This window comes from Bombus flavifrons, chromosome 10, assembly GCF_040668555.2.
Source record: "Bombus flavifrons isolate JBK064 chromosome 10, iyBomFlav1_principal, whole genome shotgun sequence".
NCBI classification, from domain to species: domain Eukaryota; kingdom Metazoa; phylum Arthropoda; class Insecta; order Hymenoptera; family Apidae; genus Bombus; species Bombus flavifrons.
Genome location: NC_138451.1, coordinates 10,372,315 through 10,395,012, shown reverse-complemented (window position 1 = coordinate 10,395,012; position 22,698 = coordinate 10,372,315). Strand labels below are relative to the sequence as shown.

At 30.6% G+C, this 22,698-nt stretch overlaps 5 protein-coding genes and 1 long non-coding RNA gene across 11 annotated transcripts in view; 4 read left to right on the top strand and 2 right to left on the bottom strand.

Moving 5' to 3' along the window:
- Nucleotides 1-278: 278 nt before the first annotated feature.
- Nucleotides 279-3,973, top strand: Mms19 (MMS19 nucleotide excision repair protein). 2 transcript variants are annotated; one of them, XM_069122525.1, is made up of 9 exons: nt 279-419; nt 674-912; nt 986-1,318; nt 1,398-1,986; nt 2,062-2,343; nt 2,413-3,134; nt 3,209-3,466; nt 3,534-3,698; nt 3,773-3,973. In XM_069122525.1, the coding sequence occupies exons 1-9, from the start codon at nt 323-325 to the stop codon at nt 3,971-3,973; spliced, it is 2,886 nt and encodes a 961-aa protein (XP_068978626.1). In that variant the 5' UTR covers nt 279-322. The 2 variants fall into 2 exon arrangements, with proteins under 2 accessions (XP_068978626.1, XP_068978627.1); XM_069122526.1 differs by having other exon boundaries at nt 282-419; nt 858-912.
- Nucleotides 3,974-4,191: 218 nt separating this feature from the next.
- rtp (MORN repeat-containing protein retinophilin) lies at nt 4,192-5,053 on the top strand. Its single transcript, XM_069122539.1, has 4 exons — nt 4,192-4,330; nt 4,413-4,596; nt 4,659-4,768; nt 4,837-5,053. Exons 1-4 carry the CDS (start codon nt 4,321-4,323, stop codon nt 4,983-4,985), a joined length of 453 nt encoding a protein of 150 aa, XP_068978640.1. The 5' UTR covers nt 4,192-4,320; the 3' UTR covers nt 4,986-5,053.
- Nucleotides 5,054-5,658: 605 nt separating this feature from the next.
- On the top strand, nt 5,659-10,191 carry fbl (pantothenate kinase 3 fbl). Of its 3 annotated transcripts, none has more exons than XM_069122531.1 (10): nt 5,659-6,006; nt 6,866-7,043; nt 7,529-7,707; nt 7,786-7,959; nt 8,051-8,218; nt 8,302-8,378; nt 8,456-8,632; nt 8,729-8,864; nt 8,936-9,049; nt 9,132-10,190. In XM_069122531.1, the coding sequence occupies exons 2-10, from the start codon at nt 6,902-6,904 to the stop codon at nt 9,183-9,185; spliced, it is 1,221 nt and encodes a 406-aa protein (XP_068978632.1). In that variant the 5' UTR covers nt 5,659-6,006; nt 6,866-6,901; the 3' UTR covers nt 9,186-10,190. The 3 variants fall into 3 exon arrangements, with proteins under 3 accessions (XP_068978632.1, XP_068978633.1, XP_068978634.1); XM_069122532.1 differs by having other exon boundaries at nt 5,664-6,006; nt 6,866-7,028; nt 9,132-10,189; XM_069122533.1 differs by lacking the exon at nt 6,866-7,043 and having other exon boundaries at nt 5,979-6,006; nt 9,132-10,191.
- A 220-nt stretch (nt 10,192-10,411) lies between these two features.
- Nucleotides 10,412-13,274, top strand: Gas8 (Growth arrest specific protein 8). 2 transcript variants are annotated; one of them, XM_069122528.1, is made up of 7 exons: nt 10,412-11,028; nt 11,100-11,361; nt 11,430-11,690; nt 11,749-11,916; nt 11,986-12,072; nt 12,165-12,374; nt 12,531-13,270. In XM_069122528.1, the coding sequence occupies exons 1-7, from the start codon at nt 10,871-10,873 to the stop codon at nt 12,744-12,746; spliced, it is 1,362 nt and encodes a 453-aa protein (XP_068978629.1). In that variant the 5' UTR covers nt 10,412-10,870; the 3' UTR covers nt 12,747-13,270. The 2 variants fall into 2 exon arrangements, with proteins under 2 accessions (XP_068978629.1, XP_068978630.1); XM_069122529.1 differs by lacking the exon at nt 11,986-12,072 and having other exon boundaries at nt 12,531-13,274.
- A 6-nt stretch (nt 13,275-13,280) lies between these two features.
- On the bottom strand, nt 13,281-17,087 carry LOC138184508 (galactoside 2-alpha-L-fucosyltransferase Sec1). Its single transcript, XM_069122534.1, has 3 exons — nt 16,532-17,087; nt 15,234-15,857; nt 13,281-15,169 (listed from the first exon to the last, which is right to left on the bottom strand). Exons 2-3 carry the CDS (start codon nt 15,695-15,697, stop codon nt 14,629-14,631), a joined length of 1,005 nt encoding a protein of 334 aa, XP_068978635.1. The 5' UTR covers nt 15,698-15,857; nt 16,532-17,087; the 3' UTR covers nt 13,281-14,628.
- A 1,661-nt stretch (nt 17,088-18,748) lies between these two features.
- LOC138184152 (uncharacterized) overlaps nt 18,749-22,698 on the bottom strand; it is a 171,829-nt gene continuing 167,879 nt past the window's right edge. Inside the window, exons 3-5 of one of the 2 annotated variants that reach the window (XR_011174263.1) lie at nt 22,217-22,383; nt 20,638-20,939; nt 18,749-20,556 (exon numbers count right to left, since the gene is read on the bottom strand). This is a non-coding gene — a long non-coding RNA (uncharacterized LOC138184152). Of the gene's footprint in view, nt 20,940-22,216; nt 22,384-22,698 lie in introns of both variants that reach the window. The other variant, XR_011174262.1, reaches the window with a different exon arrangement.

The window sequence follows — 22,698 nt, the reverse complement described above, 5'->3', positions numbered from 1 at the left end:
CCATCTTATCCACTAAATTATAAATCAGTACCATTAGAGGCGCTATAATCGAATCTTCGGTAACCTAACCTGAAATGTTAACAGATATAAATGGGGTTCAAATCTAAATAAAACAAGTTTTGCGAACAATTTTTCAGTATATTTAATATTTCATTGACACGTATCCCAACAACATAACAATTACTGTCGGACACTTTCTGATCAAATTATCTTTTGTAATTTCAAGTGAAAAAATTAATTACGTTCGGCATTCAATAGAATTATATTTTATTAATATACTAAGGTTAAGTAATACACACACAGTACGAAGGCATGTTTTGCAATGGCTTCACTTACAAGTACCGTTTTTAAAGAAAGATTTCTTATTGCTTTTGAAGACGATCAGGCACTGGACACAACGTGCCAAGAGATCGCCTTAGGTATGTATTAATTACCATGATTGTTCTTCCTATGCATATTGATGATTGGCTTTTATGTTTTGAAGAAAAAACTAGACACACACAGTAATGAAGCCTATTTCTGATCTATTAAAATATTATCTATACTAATGCCAGTAAAAACGGTATATCTTCCCTTAAAAATATAGCTACATATTTTTAAATATATAGAACAAAAAATAAGTACTTTGTTTAACATCTATATTTTCTGAAAATAATTATTCTTTTTAATTTAGAAATACAGTCTGGTCATACAAAACTTTATGCAATTATAGAAGAACTTAGACCTTTTGTAACTGAAAAAGATGTTACAATACGAAAAAATGGCATTTCTGCCCTTTCTACTATTTTATTTCATTTACCTAAGGATTTTTTGAATGAAGATGAATTGTGTTTTATAACATCATTTTATTGTGACAGATTAAAAGATCACCATAGGATTATACCAGCAGTAATAAAAGGAGTTTTGACAATTGTAAGTTTTGGATTATATTTTACAATTATATTTAGATAATAGCTATATATATAAACTAACATAATTGTTCCAGGTTCAAATGGATCATTTACCTAAGAATTCACCTGAATGCTTACTTAGGAGTCTTTTTGAAAATGTGCAGTGCCAATCTCAATTATCACTTGATCGCAGAAATATATATTTTATATTTACAACATTATTGGAAAATAGAATAGAAGATTTAAAAGCTATGGGGCCAGATTTTATTTATGGATTCATTACTAGTATAGAAACAGAAAGGGATCCTAGCAATCTTATGATATTATTTGACGTACTTCCACATTTTATGAAAAAATTGTCATTAGGCCATTTAGCTGGAGAAATGTTTGAAGTCATTGAGTGTTACTTTCCAGTTGACTTCCATCCTGTAATTAGATCAACCAATCAAGATATTAATTGCTCATCATTCATGAATATAAATTGTAATTTGACTTGACATTTTTCAGCGTAGAACAGAGGGAATAACACGTGATGATTTGGCAGAGAAATTGGCACCTTGTCTTTGTGCCGTACCAGAATTTGCTGAATTTTGTATACCACTCATAATTGAAAAATTACTCTCCAATCTTAAGATTGCCAAGTTGGACTCTTTGAGTCTGTTATGTAAAAGTGTAAAGATATTTGGTGTGAATGGCATAAAAATATATTTGACCGAATTATGGATTATCTTAAGAAAAGAAATTATACCAGGTGGAGATTTAGAATTAAAAAATGCAAGCTTGAAAGCAGTCACCACTATAATTGACACTATATCAAGTGATGTTGAAGTTCGTGAAAGTTTCATTAATGATATAACCACAGATCTAGACTCATCTTTATATGATGTGCAACTTAGTTTGTTTAGACCATCTGTAAAAATACTAGAATGTGTGGCAATGATCAATAAAGAATCATGTATGCAAGTATTAAAAGCGATAGTACCAATATTTCTTGGCCAATATTCTACTAAGACTGCAATAGTTGATAAAGTAATTTTAATTGAAACATTAAACAATTTTATTAAAACTGCTTCTGATCATGGATTTACTGTTAAGGGTAAATATATATTTTACATACTTTGAAATATGTATTTAAAAATGTTTTAAAATGCAACATAAAATCCTTTTTTAGATGTTCCAGAATTAACATGGACAGATATACCAAACCTATATTTAAATGAATTATCAACAGAGAATATGGAATTACAATCAAAAATATTATTTGGTTTAACAATACAAAAACCGTATTTAAATGAAGTACATCGTACTCTACTTTATGATAAAATTTGTAATCTAATTGGAACAAATTGTAATGAAATAAAAATACTCTGTCATTCGGCTCTTTTAAGTTTTGCTACATTATATTCAAACGAGATATCAACTCTGATCAAAGAAAAGTTTCAGTTAAATACTGGTAAATACTTAATACTTGAATTTAGCGAGCCTGATTGTTTTAAACTATTTATTATTTTGAATGTTTCAGATGAGGAGAAGATAGAAATACGAATCCGTAAATTAAAAGTACTAGCAACTGTTGCTAAAATATATAAATTAGGAGTTGAAGTTCTTCCACAGATTGTATTGCAAACAAATGTTGCGAATTTTGACATAAGCTTTACAGCTCTAACATGTCTTCATAGGCTAGTCGCTACAACAGCTATTGACTATAATATTCTACAGTATCTATATGACGAATGTCATATTATTCAAAAATTGGCGGCCCTTAATATCAATCCCATGGATGAAAGATTAGATTTAGTTTTAAATATTTGTCGTCTAATTGTACGAAATCTTATGATTGAAGAGCAACAAAATCTTGTCAACAAATACATTTCAGTTTTAAGTGAACAAAGTTCAGAATTTGATGCTGCTTTAGTAATGAATATTTTCATCCCCTTATACCAAGATGTTGATTTAGCAATAAATGTAAATTTATTACAAAATATACATAATTTAGCACTTTACAGCCAACATTCAAATATAAGGCTAATAGCATGTAAATTTATTGCTGTAATATTAAACAAATTTGATGATAGTAATAAATACTTCCAACATGCTTTATCATATTTTAAAGAAGCAATAAATAATAATTTAAATTCAGATACTAATATTGAAATAATGCAAGCAAGTGCTTCTCTACAAATATGGCTAACAAAAGCTATAATTATAAAAGGTTCCCGTGATGTTGAAATATTTTTAGATGAGGTATGTAAGAACTTTTAGTCTTCTTCAATATTTCACATATAATATTTAATGTTTTTTAATATATGTATCCATAGCTTACCAATATTTTGAAACATGACCAAATAGGCCAGCATATAGTACAAGAATATAAGATCTTGACAAACAGACACGAAGATACTTTAGTGGTGGAAAATTTTTGTAATGTCAAAATTTTGTATAAACAAAGGGTATTTGAACACTTAATTAAAAAAGATTCTGAGTTTAAAAATATAGCAAGGCAGAACTATTTAAAGACATTAGTACAATTATTAGAAGAAGTACCTTTGGAGCTGTTACTTATGTATTTAATTAAGGTATTCAGTACATGCTGACATAAATACGTACAACACAGCTTATATCAACAATAAATTTTTGTTTCAGTTGGTCCCCCTTTTAGTAGAATCTTTATCTCTTGAAAATGAACAACTAATTTTTTTAACATTAACAACATTAAACCTCTTATTGGATACTAAACACAGTATTTTTTCTGATAAGATACAAAGTTTTATTCCGAGGTTATTAAAGTTATCTACCTACAGGATAATGGTAATATTTTATAAAATGACTTGGTACCTTCAATATATAGCATTTTATAATTTTCATATCTTCATATATTGCAGAGAGTCAGAATAGCAGCTTTAGACTGTTTAACAAATTATTGTAATTATCCAACGATATTCATTAACACATACAAACAAGATGTATTGGAAAAGTTAATAGTTCCAATTGACGATCGAAAACGCTTAGTTCGAAAAGCCGCAGTAAAAGCGAGATCACGATGGTTTTTAGTTGGTGCGCCAGGAGCAGTAAAAAGACAATGATCTGTTTATTTATACATTAATAATTTTTACATTTTATAACTCATAGATGAATACATTTATGTTTGTTTATTACAAATAGATATAAATTTTATTACAATATTGTTTTGTATATTTTTGAAGTTGTACACACAAGTCTACTTTTATATATCCATTTATATATATACATGTTAAAGCAAATGATTTCTCTTGCTGTACTACTTTTTCTTGTAAGAGTAAAGAAACTGATTCATCATATTGTACTTATCCTATATGTTGTATATAATGTACATAATTGAATAAAGAATTGATTTCTGTAATGGGATTGAAACCTGAAAGTTACTCTTTAATGCATTTAGTACACTAGAAGCATGGGTGATGGTAAGACTTAACTTACTTTTCTCAATCTAAAAAATGTAAAAGTTGTGTAAAAATGTTGTGTTACATCAAAGTTTATTTATAGGTGTAGTAAAGAATGGTGCATACAAATATGAAGATGGTACAAAATATATTGGGGATTGGAATTCAAAGGGGTTGAAACATGGTGCTGGTTCTTTACTCCTTCCTGATGGGACACGTTATGATGGTGGCTTTCAAAATGGATTGTGTTCTGGCTTAGGAGTTATAATATTCCCAGATGGAGCAAAGTAAATATCATAAGATATTACTTTTTATAATTATTAACTTTCTAATATACTTTATATATTAGATATGAAGGTGAGTTTATGCAAGGTTGGTTTCATGGTCATGGTGTATTTTGGAGATCAGATGGGATGAAATTTGAGGGAGAATTTCGTGGTGGGCGTGTATGGGGATTAGGTAAGTAAGATTTTAAACGTTAAATTTTTCATATTGAATTAATAAATTACTGTTTCATCCAACTCTAGGATTAATTACATATGCAGATGGATCACATGGTTTTCCTAGAAATGAAGGATTCTTTCAAGATTGCAAACTTGTACGTCGTAGACATTGTCCAGATATAGTACAGAAGGCACAGAAGATTTCTATGATGGCACGTGCCCAATGTAGTTAAATATTAAACATAAATATTAGTTAGTTATATTAAAACTTAATAAAGAGATATAATATGTCATACTATAATTTCTGTAATATTGTGTTTATTGCTTGTCATCAGATATATGTATGTATATATATATATATATATATATATATATATATATATATATATATATATATATATATCTTACATTACATAATACAAGTTTAATCTCTACTATGTAAATAAAATTATAATATTTATGATCTTATTTACATTTTAAATAAGTAGATTACACGTGACCATGGATAGTAAAATGATACAAATATACACGTATATTAGGTATAAGAAATAATAGATTCTCTCATTCAGAAGTTTATAATGTAAGTATCTGGGAATGATTTTATGTATAGTAACAAATTATCATTTTCTAAGAGAAAGAGAGAGAGAGAGAGAGAGAGATTGAAGTTTTTAAATTAATTACAATGATAATAAAGTACTAGTGTAGTTTACAAGCTAGTGCGATGTACCGATGTGCGATACTTACTTACGATGCAGATTTTAGTAACATGGATTTATGACGTCAGTAATCTGATGTTATACGTGGGCGTGGGGATAAAAGAAATTAATATTAAACAGTTTTAAGGCTTCACGTTCTTGATACATCATACGTCGTACATTGTACCTTGTTCTGAAAATTTGAAAGGCAAATAAGGCTTAAAGGAAGGAGTACAAAAACTAGTTTTTAAGATAGCATTAACCAATAGCTATCACGCGATATTGCTAAACCTACATAAACAGTGATTGTGATGCAAGTTTTATGAAATTATATAAATTGAATAACATGTCTAATAATTTAGATACTTTCAGTGAAACTACGACAAATTATAAATCAATATTATAACAGTGCTAGTTCATTAATGAAACAAAATTACTACTCAATAATAAAATAATCAGGCGATCCTTTCAACCTAAAATTTAATCATTAAAAATTAGACAATTTCTTAACAAATTTCCTTAGGAAAAAATTAATTGTTGTTTGAAATGGCGTCTCCAGGTAGGTATTACTCGTTTTTCACGTCTTTGACTTTTACTTAGTGCTACTACGTGTAATACCGTACGCGATACAGTTATAATTTTCTATCGCTTTGTGTAGCGTTAATCGACATTAAGGTAGTGATTGTATTTTGTTCTCTTTCGTCTCTGGTCTCTCGTGTTTTAATTAGCCAATCGTCAATATCTATGCAGTGTTAGTGTGTTACTGCATTTTTTCTGAAATTTAATATAGACTCGTCCTTCATAATTTCGTAAATATACATTATCTTATACATGTATTTGCGTACATAAGCCGCCGCTTCTATAATTCGTAATTTAAAATCGTCAGAAGTATCAGTAGCGTTACTTCGCAAGTACTATTAACAATTATTTATAATTCAAAATTAATTAATTAATTAACTGTATAAATATTGATTTAATAGCAACGATACTGTACACATTAATCTATCATTTTAATAATATATGTCAATATAATTAATTTTTATTTGGCGCATTTGAAGCGATTCTTTGTTAACCGAATGTATACAGTAATAAAGTCATAAAAAAATTTAATTTTTACGAATATAGTGGAGTTACAGTGTAATAAGTTACATGTAAATGTAAATCGAAACTGTTTAGAACAACTGTTGAAATATATATTTTTGATATCATCAGTTTGAGTGCAGTATAAAGCACTTTTAGATGCAATATACTAATGTTTTTAATTCATCTATAATTCGAGTAATATTTAATATTTGATACAGCAAAGAATGTGAATAGATTTTATAATTTTTTTAATTTACTAATTCATGAGGAATGTTTAATAGTTCAGAAAATAACTATGTTTTATATTGTTGATATAATTTTTTTGTAATTTTCAGTCAAGGAATTAGATATTATATTAAAAAGAACTGTAAATGACTCGAAGAACAGTAATGAGTCCTCAAACTTATAAAAATCATATTACAACAAAAGCTATGGCATCCAATGGTTATACCGATTCTGAGACTCCAGTCAAGGAGTCCAAAAACCATTCATCACCTTGTGAGTTATTCAAGTGTATGTGTGCTTAGAGTAGCCATTTTTATTCTTTTATTATTATTATTGTTATAATATTATTATACATGAGGGTATCACTTTGAAATGATTGATTAATAATTATTATTGATTATATGAAAATATCTTAAATAATAATTGCAATTTAAAGTGATTCTCTTATATGCATATATTGCTTATGTATGCTTATGATTTGATTTCCTTATTATTATATTTTTATATTTTAATGTTTGTTTTTGTAATTATATTTGTATTTTTTTAATTTATTTATGCCGTAATATTATAGAAGCTTATTTGCATTTGTAATCTGTTATTGTGTACATAAATATATGTGTATATTGTGTGCTTTATATATTATTTACATTATATACAAATTAATCTATTCTTGCAATAGTTGCATTTCATTTGATTATGCATTATTTAAATATTTCTGATCTTTGTACTTTTTCAAATTAAGGGTATTTAAATAATGGTTTTTATGTTTTTAGCAATGCCATGGTTTGGTATGGATATAGGAGGTACATTATCCAAATTGGTATATTTTGAACCGAAAGATATTACAAGAGATGAAGCAGATGCAGAAGTTGAGACTTTAAAAAATATTCGACGATATCTAACTAGAAATTCAGCATATGGGAAAACAGGTCATAGAGACACACACTTGCAAGTATGTTTCATGTAATTATTTCTTAAATAATGTATTCAACACATTCTTACAAAAATATGTTATGTTATTCTATTACAGATGGATAATGTTTGTATCAGAGGTAGACGTGGTACATTACATTTTATTAGATTTCCTACAAGTGAGATGGGAAATTTTTTAGCATTAGCAAGGTCTAAAGGCATGGCAAATCTTGTCACAACAGTTTGTGCTACTGGTGGTGGTGCATATAAATTTGAAAAAAATTTTAAACAAGTGAGATATTTATTTCTTTATATCCTAATATAGCTTAATATATAATACATACACAGTATAAATCTGAATAATGTGTACATTGTTTCTGTAGGAAGTAAATATGAATTTAGCAAAATTTGATGAATTAGATAGTTTAATACGTGGTATGCTCTACATAGAAACAACAAATCCACACGAATGTTATTACTGGTCGCATCCTACAGATGATAGTAAATGTCAGAAGGTTCCCTATGACTTTTCTGAACCCTACCCGTTTTTGGTATGTTGGATTCTTTAGAATATCAAACTGTACATTATTTATATATTGTATATACATATTTTATATATAAATAATTTTTATAGCTTGTAAATATAGGATCAGGAGTAAGCATATTAGCAGTTTATGGGCCAGAAAATTATAAAAGAATATCTGGTACTAGGTATGTATCCCTTTTATAATAGTATAAAAATATGTACTATTGAATTACATTTTAATTAAATTTGATTTCATATTTAGTCTAGGTGGTGGCACATTTTTAGGATTATGTTGTTTACTAACTGGATGCAACACTTTCGAAGAGGCAATAGAATTAGCAACTGGAGGTGATAATACTAGAGTAGACAAATTAGTTAAGGATATTTATGGTGGGGATTATGGTCCATTTGGTCTTCCTGGCGATCTTGTTGCAAGCAGGTAGTATTTTTAATAATTAAATAAATGTTATTTTTGGTCTTGTGTTTTTATAGTTCACTTTGTATTTAATGCGTATTATTTTAATTATATGTACAGTTTTGGACAGATGAATTCCAAAGATCGGCGGAATGCAGTTAGCAAACAAGATCTCGCACGCGCAACACTTGTTACCATTACAAACAATATTGGTTCTATCGCGCGTATGTGTGCCGTCAATGAAAAAATTGAAAGGGTAAAATATATTCATAATTAATGTATCTATCACACTTAATTTTTAATAGTAACATTATCTGGTAATTTTAGGTAGTATTTGTAGGAAATTTTCTTAGAGTAAATCCTATATCAATGAAACTTCTGGCCTATGCTATGGATTATTGGTCTAAAGGAACGATGAAAGCTTTGTTTTTAGAGCATGAGGTTATATAATATATGAAATAGTCTTATATAAGCTTGAAGAATTTAAAAGAATGTATTTATATCCTTTTTTTTCTAATTGTAGGGTTATTTTGGTGCAGTAGGATGCCTACTTCAATTTAAGGGTGAAGCAAACTAATATTATAGAAAGACGGATAATATATATAGCATTCCATTTGATATTCTAACTCAAATGAATCTTTTCATGAGGGTGGTTATGTAATTATTTAACATAATTATTTATTTTTGTTATGTAATATCAACTTTCTCAGGTAGTATTGTATATGTTGTATATGCAATGTTACATCAAATTTTAATAATGGTATAAAATTAAGGTCAGATTGTATAATCTTGAAATGTGACTATATTTATTAATGAATGAGCACAGTATAATTGTACACAATATAATCATTTTAAAACGCGTTACATGATTATTACATAAAGACCTAATGTGGGCACAAACCTTGCACGAGTTTGTATAAGAATTTTCAATGGACCAAAACGCATACAATTTACCACACAATATTCTTTGTATCAGTAAAATGAGTCTACCTCATATTTACTTTCTAAATATTTATGTAAATACATATATACCCAAATTCTTACAAACAAGGCATGATATTTATTATTATTGATATACGATTTTTCAATTGTTCACAATTATGACAAAAAAAAATTGCAAGAAAGAAATTGCATTAATGAGTACTTAATATGTATTATTACTAATGACTTCATTATTGATACATTTTTATTTTTATCATTAAAAAAAGTATAAAATTATACGTGATCTATGATGATAATGGTTAAAATTAATACAAAGCATATTGGTTGGTGGTGACATTTATAGGTTATTTATATGCATTTTTTAGTTATTTGAAAACTACATTGAGTAATGTGCATTCATTATTATTAAATATTAATGCGTTATACATATAGTGCTTCAAAATGTAGACACATAGCATATTGTTACACACTTTTTAATAGAATAATTTATAATGTGATAAGCAATAGAAAGATAAAATACCTATTATCACAATATTTGTACTATAGCACTATAAAAAGAATGTTTTTTCTAAACATATTTTATGATATGTTTAACGTTATAGCCAACATTTATATGAATTTACAAATACAAAAAGAGAACAAATTTGTTTATAAGCTTATTTTTATGGAATAGAAACAAATGTAATTTTCTTATATCAATAAATAATTCCTTATTGAGCCCGATATATTAGGAGCTTTAAGCTATTATTGTAAAATATTGTTTCGATTACGTTAAATACATTTGCATGCATTTAATGTGTTTTCATATTATTTCATTTATATACAATAAAATTATATGGTTAATGAGTAATAAAACAGTATTTTCCTTCTTATTATACTATAAAATCGTACATATTCTGCATACATTGACGCTATAAAATTTTGGTTACTTAGCAACTAATCTGACAAAACACTGTATAACTTCACGTTGGAAATATGTAGTTGTCTTTACGTTTATTAATGAAATTATAAAATAAAGATATCGATATTTTAAAGTAATAATTGATATTAATATACTTTATCACCTATTTTTATAAATTTTTATTGATAATCATCGAAATTAATGACAAAATAGATATCCATTTTCGTGATATTCAATTCTCGTGTTACTTTATTCTTCTGATTTTAATTTTTTTTATAAAAATGGTGAGTCTTTAAATTTCTGATTGCAAACATTTAATCAACAAAATCTGAATTATGCATATATAAATTATTTTACTTTTATAGGGACCTAAGAAAGCAAAAGTACCTGCTACTGTTGATGGTGTAGATACGTCGAAAATGAATAGAGAACAATTAGAAGTTTATGCACACAAGATACTTGAAGAAATGGAGCGTGAACGAGAGGAAAGAAATTTTTTTCAACTTGAAAGAGATAAGATTAGAACTTTTTGGGAAATTACGAGACATCAATTAGATGAAGCGCAGGCAACTGTCAGGTATTTTTCTACATTTGATTGTAAATTTAATGTTAATGAAATTTAACTGATATGTATATGTATTTTTAAAGAAATAAGGAACATGAAAAAGAAGAGTTATCAGAAAAGCACGAAGCAGAGCTCAAATTATATAAACAGAAAGTAAAACATTTAATGTATGAGCATCAAACTAATTTGTCAGAAACTAAAGCTGAACATATGGTTGCTCTTAAAATGGCACAAGATGATCATACTCTTCAAGAAAATGAATTGATTAAAGATAAGAGAGAATTAAAAAGATTGCAAAAAGAACAAGATTTGGCCCATATAAATGAAATAAAGGCATTAAAATTGGTATGAAAAAAATATCATATACCTTTTGTTACTATTAAGCATTTTGTAAATTGAAATTTACTATTTAGCAACATGCAGAAGAAACAGATAAGCTGATAAAACAGTTTGAAACTGAAGCTCAAGAATTGGAACAGAAATATGAACAGAAGTTGACAAGTCAATATGAATCCCTTACTTTAAAACATCGAATGGAAATAACTGAAGTAGAAGAAAGAAAAAATACACAAATTGCAAATTTGATAAAAAACCATGAAGTTGCATTTGCAGAAATGAAAACTTATTATAATGACATTACTCTTAACAATTTGTCTTTGATAAAGAGTATGAAGGTATAATTAATTAAAAAGCAAGTTAGTCATATATATAATAATATTATTGGATTTGTAGGACCAAATGGATGAAATGAGAAGTAATGAAGAGCGTATGAAAAAACAAGTACGAGAGTTAACTATTGAAAATAAAAAATATTCTACTGATATAAAGTCATATGAAGAATCCTTAGCAAATTACACTCGCCAACTTGCAAATTATGATAAAGATAAACAAAGCTTAATTGTAAGTATTTAAAATTTTGTCACATATATTATGTGGGTTATTTTTTATCCAAGACCTTGATTCTTTTAGAGTACTAAAAAAAGATTAGTAATAGCTACAAAAGAGTTAGAGAACTTAAAATGGGAAAACGAAGTATTAGAAGTACGTTTTGAAAAGGTAAATAAAAACATATATTCCTTTCTAAATAAAATTACGCTCATTGTAAAGTCATTATAACTTAAATTGAAAAGTCATGTTTTTTTGTTTAGTGTCAGTCTGAAAGAAATGAATTACATTCAAGATTTGTCTCAGCAATACTTGAGCTCCAACAGAAGACAGGTTTAAAGAACATTCTTTTAGAAAAGAAACTTGAGAAACTATCGGATTTATTAGAACAGCGTGAAGCACAGATCAGCGAAGTACTTACTGCTGCTCAACTAGATCCAATGGTCGTTATTAATGCTAATAAAAAATTAGAGGTTTGTAATTTTCTTCCTTTTCTTTTTTATATAAATGTTCTTTTTTGCAGAATATTCTTTATGCCCTCTCCCCTTTTTTTATATGTAAATGTCTTTTGTCTGCAGGGTATGCTCTCTTTCCCTCTTTTTATGTAAATGTTTTTTCTTCTTCTTCAGAATCTGTTGAATAGAAAAAACAGTGCCATACAAGATCTACAATATGAATTAGCAAAAGTTTGCAAAGCGCATGACGATCTACTTCGAACGTATGAAACTAAATTACAAGAATATGGGATTCCAAAGAGTGAACTTGGTTTTCAACCATTGAGAGTAAAAGGAGTACCTACAAAGTTAGGATTGGGACCAGCCGGTCTTGTTACTTTAAATCACTAGTCTACTAAGATTTTAATTTTTTTATTTTTGACTGATCATACAGTACATTTTCACTAACAATTAGTGAAATGTAAAAATAATAAAATTAGATTAATGCAGAAAAATTCAAGCAATTTCTGATGCAGAATGTTTTTATTTTGTGAAACAAGTAAGTTTTAGAACGCATCTGCTTTATTTTATTATAAATTACATAAAATTATCACAGAATGTACAGAGTAGATCATATTGGTGCCTGATAGTTGTATACTTGTACAATTCCATCTGTTCTATCATTTACTTAATTTCGTTATCATTTATTTCAATCGTAAATCATTATGCATTTCCATAGTACATTTTTTTATAATTATTTAACAACTAACAGGCACAATTATACTGAAGATGCTTTATATATATATGTATGTATATATATATATATATATATATATATATATGGATGTATGTATATATATAGATTTTATATATAGATATTATAACATATATAGACATAGACACATTTACTATTCTAATTTACAAAATATTATAAATTGAATATATCAGGTCACGTGGTTAATAAGGTTCAAACACTTATATATGTGTATATATAAGTATATATATGTATATATACATATGTATATTGGGTTTATGTAAAATACCTTTCCTTCAAATCTATTGATTTTTTCTGTTTCAAAAACATTTGACTATTAAGTGAAGAAATAAACAATTCATTGTTCTTTTTTTTTTATGTTTTGTATAGCTATAATCTTATTATGTATGTATATACGCATACACGTATAAGCGAATGCATATACTTTTTTGTACAGACACACAATTATATATGTATGTATACATATATATTTTTTATATATGTATGTATATTAAGAATTTGGCACAATAAGAAATAGAATCACAGTTGAAATCATTGTACATCATAAGAGCTATGGTTTGTTAATACATATTTCCTTTTTTCTATATCTGCAAATCTGATTGTAACTTTCTTCACACTTGAAAGTCATCTTAAATATAATATATATAATGCAATATAACTATATCTTATTTTCAGTTGCTATGTTATATCACGAAATAAGTAATTAAGAGATCATGATTTCAGAAATAATAATATAAACACCCAATAATTTCATTGCTTAAATTCGACCACTGTAAAGTCTTCTTGCAGATTTTTAGATTAGTCTCAGTTCATTGGTTCATTGTGTCAAAAGAATATTGAATCTATTTAATTTCTCAGAGCCGCATGAATCATAGATAGTAAAAAAAATAAGCATCTGTTTTAATTTTAGACATTAGTGGTCCATCGTTCCATTGTATGTATATATTCCTCTTCTATGTATATTAGATTCTCATATATTCTTCAAAGTATGCTACTATTAAAGGTGCATGGGTTGCTAACATTTTCATTTCATAGTGCCATAATTAAGTGGAAAACTATGCATACTGTTTCTAAATATGTAATTTGCCAGCGTTATACTTATACTATTTTGATAAAAATTTTGTAAAATATAACGCTACACTTTCATTTGGGTTTTTAGAAATTGTTGAAAAGATATGAGTATGCAATAAACCTTTCAATGACAAACTTTACCTTTTATAATAAATATCTATATGCTGCTTTTTTACTATATTGGAATAATAAATAAAAATTTTGGATGTTGTATTTAAGAAAAACGTTCTTCTAAGAAATTGTAAGCAATAAGCAAAACGTTCGTGCTTAATAAAAAGATGTTATAGAAAATTTTGTAGCAATTTTAATTTTGAAAGAAATATAGATAATGTAATCTTCGCATTATAAAATTGAACGAAATAACTTCGTATAAAAAGTATTTTCAATAAAATATTTGTACACGATTACTTTTAATTTGAGATCCATAGAATAATTTTTGATTTTTGTTCAACTCATTATCTTCCAGTTTGGCAAAACTTCAGCAATTAATGTAGAAAAGTATGTTGTTACATTATATACAACGGTTTCACCAGCAGCTAGAATTGCGCCAAACGAACCATATGTACCATAATCTATAATACTGTGATTACATGCTGATAGAACTGCAAGATCTTTGCCTGGACCTCTTGCATTCATATCAGACACGAATTTAATTCTATGTCTTTTACTATTCAAATTATACTTGCACCAAACTATATTATCGCTAGTTACTACAAAAACTACATTACGATACTTGCCAAGAAAGTAATCCATTGCCGCGAAATAATAGCTGACTGGTGCAGGTCTAATCTTTAATTTTTGCCATAAGTAATCCACATAATCTGTTCTTCGTATATGTATGCTTACAAATGTTGGTTCAGACAAATTAAATTCCTCTGCCACCTCTTTCAATACTTTTTCTGCATAAGCTCTTAAATTTGGCTTGAATGTAAATTCTCTTCGTACATCATCCAACCACACCAGAATAAGAGACCAATAGGCTGCATGTCTGTGAAGCAAAAACATTAAAAACATAAAATATCACTTGTGACAAATGAAATAAAATAGCCTACCTTGGTATGATGATATTTTGTTCTGTACTGTTCCATTGTCCAAGAGAATTAACAACTTGACTAACATCTAAGTTACATCTTCCAATGTAACTGAGTGGTGGAATACTGAGATTTTCAAAGTATTCTTCAAGAGTTTTTAATATGCATCGTGGCATAAACGGTTCCAAGCCAGTCCTTCTTGCAGTAGCCCACACCGATACATATTCCCAGATTTGATTCCCAAGCCTACCACCTTGAACTGCAGAAACTATTCCATACTTGGGACAAGGATTCCTCCACTCTGGTGGTATTCTGATATTCTTTAAGGTAGTGCGACAAAGAGCTTGTTCATATGTTGAAATCTTTATATGGCGGGCTGGTGGGTTGGATGTGTACATGGGAAACAGGAAGACATGGATGCCAAAGACCACTATCAGAGCAAGAACTATTGCACTTGCAAGTACATGCTGCTGAGCGTGACTCATTATCCTTATATATTCCTGTATGATGTAGTCACTACGTATGGGTCAATTCTTTTTCTATCTTCTACTGCTTTCTGATTATTTATTTTCTACTCTTCAACTTCCACTAGTCCGGCATTTCGTATCTACAGGTGTGCCATGTCCTTTGCTTTTCGTCGTACATCTTTGCAATGATAATATTATTTTTATTGAACAGTACATGCTACTTAATTGTAGATGATTACAAGATATGGATTGTGTAATTAATGATGATAGTAGAACTAACTGAAAAAAATGTTTATTTAAAAACGTTATGTAATGTTTTTAATCCAATTAACAAAAATATTGTTACTATCTTGATTAGGATGTCAATAATTTTTCGTTCAGCTAGAAAATGATAGGTAACGTTATTAAGTAGTACACGTCGATGTTGGTCAGACAGTGAAAAGGACATGGCCTAGCATATTTTGTTTAAAAGCTGCTAATTTAGCAAGGTTTTATTGTACAAAGCACGATACATATAAATGAAAATTGTTTATTAATATTTGTTTATTTTGAATCTAATGGAATTATATTACATGTTATATATGATACTATAAGGTAGTAACAGGTGGTGAGCTTCAGATATTACACGAACTTTGTTATATATCTATATACAAGAGTAATATTTACTATTCATATAGCTACATACAGCATGTAAATGAAATTGTAAAGAAAAAAGATACTTACACTGAAGTGACAAAAAAATGGTTAAAACATATGATATATATAATTAAGTGTTAGAAACAATCGAATTACGTTCGACACTTGAATCGAACCATCTTAAATATAAACGACGACATTTTAATATCCACTCACCTGTCGCATACAATGATTGACATTCAATTCGAAATGCACTACCATCCATAAGATTTACATTCACCACTTCTTTATTTCTATCACTCATGTTTTCCCGGCAAAATCGATGCGTATCTCGTGCATCAACGCTTGTTGCGTATCTACACGGGATGTTTAATATTCGCTGAAGTGTTACTTTTTTCGACGCGAATAATCACAGTGCACACATTTTCAATATTACGACGTTATTCTCGATATCTTTCGTAACGAATTTGTTCGGACAATTAGCTGAACGACCAACAATGTTTAGTCCAAGTAGAATTTGCATCCTCGGAACGAGGGATGTTGTCCCGATTGATGACGTCATGAGGAACTGTTACCGTCACCCCTGGATAGTACAGTCACAGACGAGTGAAAGGGTAGACTTATCACCTTATTCAATTTCGCCTTTCGTGCTCTGAAGTACCGATTGCGTAAAACATTGAGAAATTTTGATCACTGGATTTTTGTTATAAGCTAATTTTTAATCTTTATCATATTATATATTTTATTACAATTTATAAATTTTCTCAACTTAATTCGAAACATATATAGTTATTCATCAATTACTTCTTAAATATATAAATCGTTTATATAATTAGTTTCTAATATTATGATATAATATTACCTTAATTCATTTATTATTTTATTGCTTACGTTATTCTATTTAATAAGAGAGAGATCATTATATTCACTACACATAATTATAGCAATAATAATAAAAAAGATTAATGATAAATTCACGATATGCAGAAATATTTATTCTCAACTGATAAATAAAATACAGACAAGAAAATGCTACTATTCACAAGTATAATAAGTATCCGCGGTCACTATGCTCGTTAAAAAGTCTGCTTAAGCGAAAGGGAAGCCGTATCGCACCAGCCAATCAGCAGTCAGCTAGACGAAATTTTGGCGCGGAACGTCATTATACTATTGAAAAACGTGATATCAAGATGTACCGTTCTTTGAAGTGTGTAATTTCGACTTGCATTGTTTCTGTTACTATTCTATTGTTTTCTATCGACTATTATCAGGTTTGTTTAAGTAATACATCCTTACCTAGTGTTTTGTTACATACTGTTATAACGAATTCTTATAGCTTTTCGAATTTTCTCCATTCGTTTGTCGTCGATTATCTGTTTAAGTGTTACTATTGTAACACTTGTTAAGTGTATTGTTACTATTAGTTTATATCATAGCTTCTGAGACAGAGTTTGAGTTTGATTATTGATTTATTATGACATAATCCGTTCAGTTTTATACATTAATGCTAAATCTTTGATTATCTTTTATCAGATCATTTTTTATCAAATCATTGCTTGACTGTGGGGATGTCTTCGGAAAATAGTAACCTATAGATTTCATGACATTTGATACAAAACGTTTGGTAATATTTGATTTATTTTAACAAAAATGGATGTACAGATACGTTTATATAATTTTTTGATTAATTCAAATTATAATATTCGACACTTTGTTACAGATCTTTTTCTACCCTTTCCTTCTTCCAGGGGATTTGATGATTCTTATTCGATGACAAGCTTCGCGATAACTTTTCTTAGGTCAACGACACCAATGATAACGTTTTTCGCATCTAACCGTGAGTCGCACGCATTTATGTCGCTCAATTATGTCGTAAGAGGAAAGGTCCGGATTGGCACGGTGACTAGTTGTATATTGTATTAAAGTAGTGCGCAAAATTCAGATAGTGGACATTTGTTTTAATCAACCAGCTGAATAGTTTTGGAGTAAATAGTTAATTAACAACTAATAAGAGTATAATGCTAACATAATATGGTATTGTAATATAAGTAATTGATATATAATCTTGAAAATTAGTTTATATATATATGTAGTTAGATTTGATATAATAGTCTACAATATAGCATACTGCACGTATAATATGTTTAGTTTATAATATATTGTCCTATAATATGTTCGTAAAACGTTCATAAATCGAAATTGTATTATGCGCCTGATTTCTATTTTAATAGACGAATTATGAATGGGATAAGTTGGAGATGGTCGGTATAGTAGGGAGGCACGGCGCTGGTACTATACCATACCTCGTCGGTGTTATAGGAAATACACGATGGTTGTTGCTAGAACAGATCCCACCCAAATCTAATCCACACTTAATTCTCATACTTCAGGTGGCGCTAGTAACTCAATTTGAAATTCAAGCTACCCCTATCAACCCTTAATTAGAATTTTTACATCATGATCCAATATTGGAAGCCAAAACTTGGATCTCTAACAAGAAAAAAAAATCAGCGAATCATCTTATCCATACTACGAAATCCAATTCACTTAATTAACTTCCCTACTCACGTAACAACTCAATTCAATCACACCCCCTCTAACAATACCCATAGAGAAATACCTACTCTAACTACCCCTTCCTCTATATATATTTCCTATTTAAATTCCAGATTGATTCTCTAAATATCATCGTCGATGAAGGACAAAACGAAATTTCCGTGAAATGCGGTTATCGCGAAAGAGCCGCTAACACGAGTTCGAGGCGAATCGTTCATTAATTTCATTTGCTATTGTAATTAGTTTTGCCATATCTTTGAAGCATAAACGACGTTTTCTTTCCATTTTCTATTAAAATTTCCAATTTAAACTCCCTATTTAAAAAACGATCAAGGGACAATCCTTTGAAATATCGACCATGAAACGGTGCAAGAACACGGTACGTCCGCGGTCCAAAGACGAATCCCACAAAGAGAGTCAGAGTCTCGTGCGTGAGACTTCATCAAAACGCAGTCAACGGAGCGCACAACTCGGCGCCCCCGGTTGTCGTCGACAATAGGTCGCTCAATGCTACCTAATTCGCAACAATGGCCCCCGCGGCCATATATTAATGGTCCGTGCCCGTATATATTCGCCGGCTGGCATTATATTGTCCTGGAGGAGAGCGGGCATGCTCGCGCGCGTGTTGCCCCTCGTAGGTGAGAGCGTGTGGCACGCACACTCCTACGGGTTCCGCTTTGTCAGCTCGGAAGCAGAACGGGCCGGACGTGTACGGGACCGGGGGCAGATGCGACTCAATTTCGTGGATGACAAATCGGGCCCGTAACGTTGTCAGGCGACGATTAAAGGGCGCGGCCCCCGGCCGATTTAATGGCGCCCGTGATTTCGATTAGCCTCACGAATAGACCGGTTTACGAATACTATTATCGATAGGATTCATCGGATTCTTATGGTTGTAGGGTTTTCGAAACGAGATAGATCGATTGGATGATTAGAGATTTTTCAGAGAGATTCTTTTATTGAAATTTTCAACACTGTAACTTGCCAAGTTTGTGCTTTTTCACGATGTCAGAGTATTCCAGGAGCTAAATGCAAAACTTCCAAATTCGAAGTCGATCCAATATCCCTACACGGTTTTCTTAAAATCATCTCGTTTTCATACACAATGCGAGTACTATCTTTTCGTAATAAAGGTATCAAATGTTTCCATGTGATTTTGCTGGGACGAATATCAGAATATCAGAATTTGATGGTGGAAAAATCGTAAGGTCAGCGGTTGATCGGAGCCGATGGAGCGGTTTATAAAGAGCAGCCAGGCGGCTCGTTGACGGAAGCTAATTCCATCGACGTGTAATTCGATTTCGAGACGGGGCGAGCCGCGCATTAATAAGCGAGCGGACACCGCGGGTGATCGTTCCGCGGCGGCGTGTGTGCGCGCGTACTCTCGTCCCGGGGAAATTAATGAATTTCGAATCGAACCACCGCGAGTAGTTAATTTTCGTGGAAGCCGTCGCGGAAGATGGCTACCTGCTTCGAGAACACGCTCGTTTAATGCCACCGGGTACTAATGGCGTTTCGATTGGCCTCCGACCAGTGGCGTAGCCACTTTCTCCCTTCTTTAACGTAATAAAGTTGCCTCGCAATGAAATCTCTTCCAACAACCAAGATCTTCACACGTATTTCCTTTTTGTTCGACATTATTTCGGTTTCAATTGAAACTCCGTGCTGTGGCCACACTAGGTTCTCTTTTATCCCGACAAATAATAAGAAAAGAAAATAATAACAATTATAGTAACAATTATGAAAGAATAACAATTAACGCACACAACTTTCACAAATAAACATTCCTCGTTTTTCTGTTTTATTTCATTTTCTGTCGAATTTTTGTTTCCAACATTTTCCTGAAAGTAAAGAATTTGGAAGACAACAAGTTTTCGTAACTCGGGGGAAATTCCAACGCTTTTAAAGAAATCAAGCATCGATTTTTATTTCCAATTTCTACAAAAGTTTACGTTCGTGCGCTTCTTAGATTAGCTGTTGCAAATGTTGGTTCCAATTCTTCGTGATCTTTGATCTCGCGTAAGAACACGCGAGAACTCACGGTGGGAAGTTGCGTTTCTGTAACACACTGTACGAGCAGGACATTAATCACAGTGGTAATTGAGATTTCCTCGGCGATTTCTTTTTGAAAGATTACAAGATTACTTTACCCTTCTTAAATGGAACGGCGCTATATTTGTTCCTTTAATATCGCACAAAGAATTAAAACAAGTTCAGCGATCAATCAAACGCAGCACGGTGTAATTTTTCTGTACTTTTAATATTACGCGGTCTTCTTCCTTTTTCTCCAATTTTTCAAGATGGAAATGACTCTCGCTATACCGAATCTTTATTTTAGATTTATCAGATATCGCATCTATACTCTCGTCACGATACTCTGAACTTTTAAGTTTATTAAATTTTCTTTAAACTCTAGTTATACGTTAATTAATCTATAAATTCCAAATTATTATGAAAATTACCAATTACATTACGTTAAAATTATTTAACTATCGCTCGTTCCTTGTGCCAATTTGACACATTTCTCCGGTAAAAGAATATATTATTCTACCATTTATAGAATGATATTTTTGGAACTTTTTCACTTTGACGCGAGAATGAGATCCTCTGCCTTTGAAGAAGAATTAGCGTGAACGCGTGTGTACGACAAAGAGCAAAGTTAATTATTTATCCTTTCACTTCATCGATGTTTCACCATCGTGTCCATTCTTTTTCTTTATTATTTAATTTGTACTTTACAATTTGTCCAGTTGGACATTCGGTAAATTTTTCTAGCTTCGTGTCAATTTGACACACGAAAGACACATCGAGTTGCGAAATGTTATTTCATGTTAAACACGAAGTATCTCTAAACTATTATAACTTTACATTTTGCAAAAATCCACGACAGCTCGAGCATATAAAAACATCGAATAAAATAAAAATTCCAACGAGCATCCCAAGAATAGGTGAATATCCAATAAAGTAAAAAGCCTGCAATAATTTTCCACGTCCAAATCATCATCATTATCATTTCCAAAAATAAGTAAATTCTCGTTCGACACCTTGTACGGTTGCTCTTTACCTAATTTCCAAAATAAACACGGTTCCTTCGTCTGATTCTTCACTGTGAAACGAACGAGCACGCATTCTTTGAAGGTAGCTCGACTGGAAAAACCGAGCAGAGATCGGACATTTCCACAGAACTATCGGTGAACATACGGACGTGCTGGTTTCCCGTGGCGATACTTGACAAACGATGCCCCATAATGTCCCGGATAACAGGGCACCATTGACTCTGGCCATTGTCGTATGGGACATCGTCGAGCATCGGCCACCAGGCGGTCTCTGGCCACGGCCACTTACTTATTTTCCCCCATTGTTCTCGATCCTCGAATCCGCCCTTGTCCCTCTTCCACGTCCAACAGTTTTCACGCTCGATGTTTATGGCGCTTCGTTGAAACGGTGTCACGTTCCTTTCCCTCTTTGCCAGCCTCGGCTCTATTAACCGGTCAGGGTAGCCGGTCCTTTCTCTGTAATGAGATTATCTGCTGGTTACGACCTTGTCCATGCGAAATCCGAATAAAATCAGCCGCGGCTAAACTGCGCAGGTTGCAGGCCAGTCTTAAGGCGAAGTCCTGTTCGAAATTTTAGATGAGATCTTGAATACCGCTGATGCGGATGAGCTTCAGAGGTTTGATGTATAAGTTTAGGAACGATCGTGTACGAATCGAAAGTTTGCAATTTCATGTTCAAAGATTCTCACGAGTTTCGAATTTTTAAGTAGCGGGCGTAGAGTTTATTAGCGTGGAAAGTTTCAGATGAGATCTTGCTTGTCTTGGTGACGG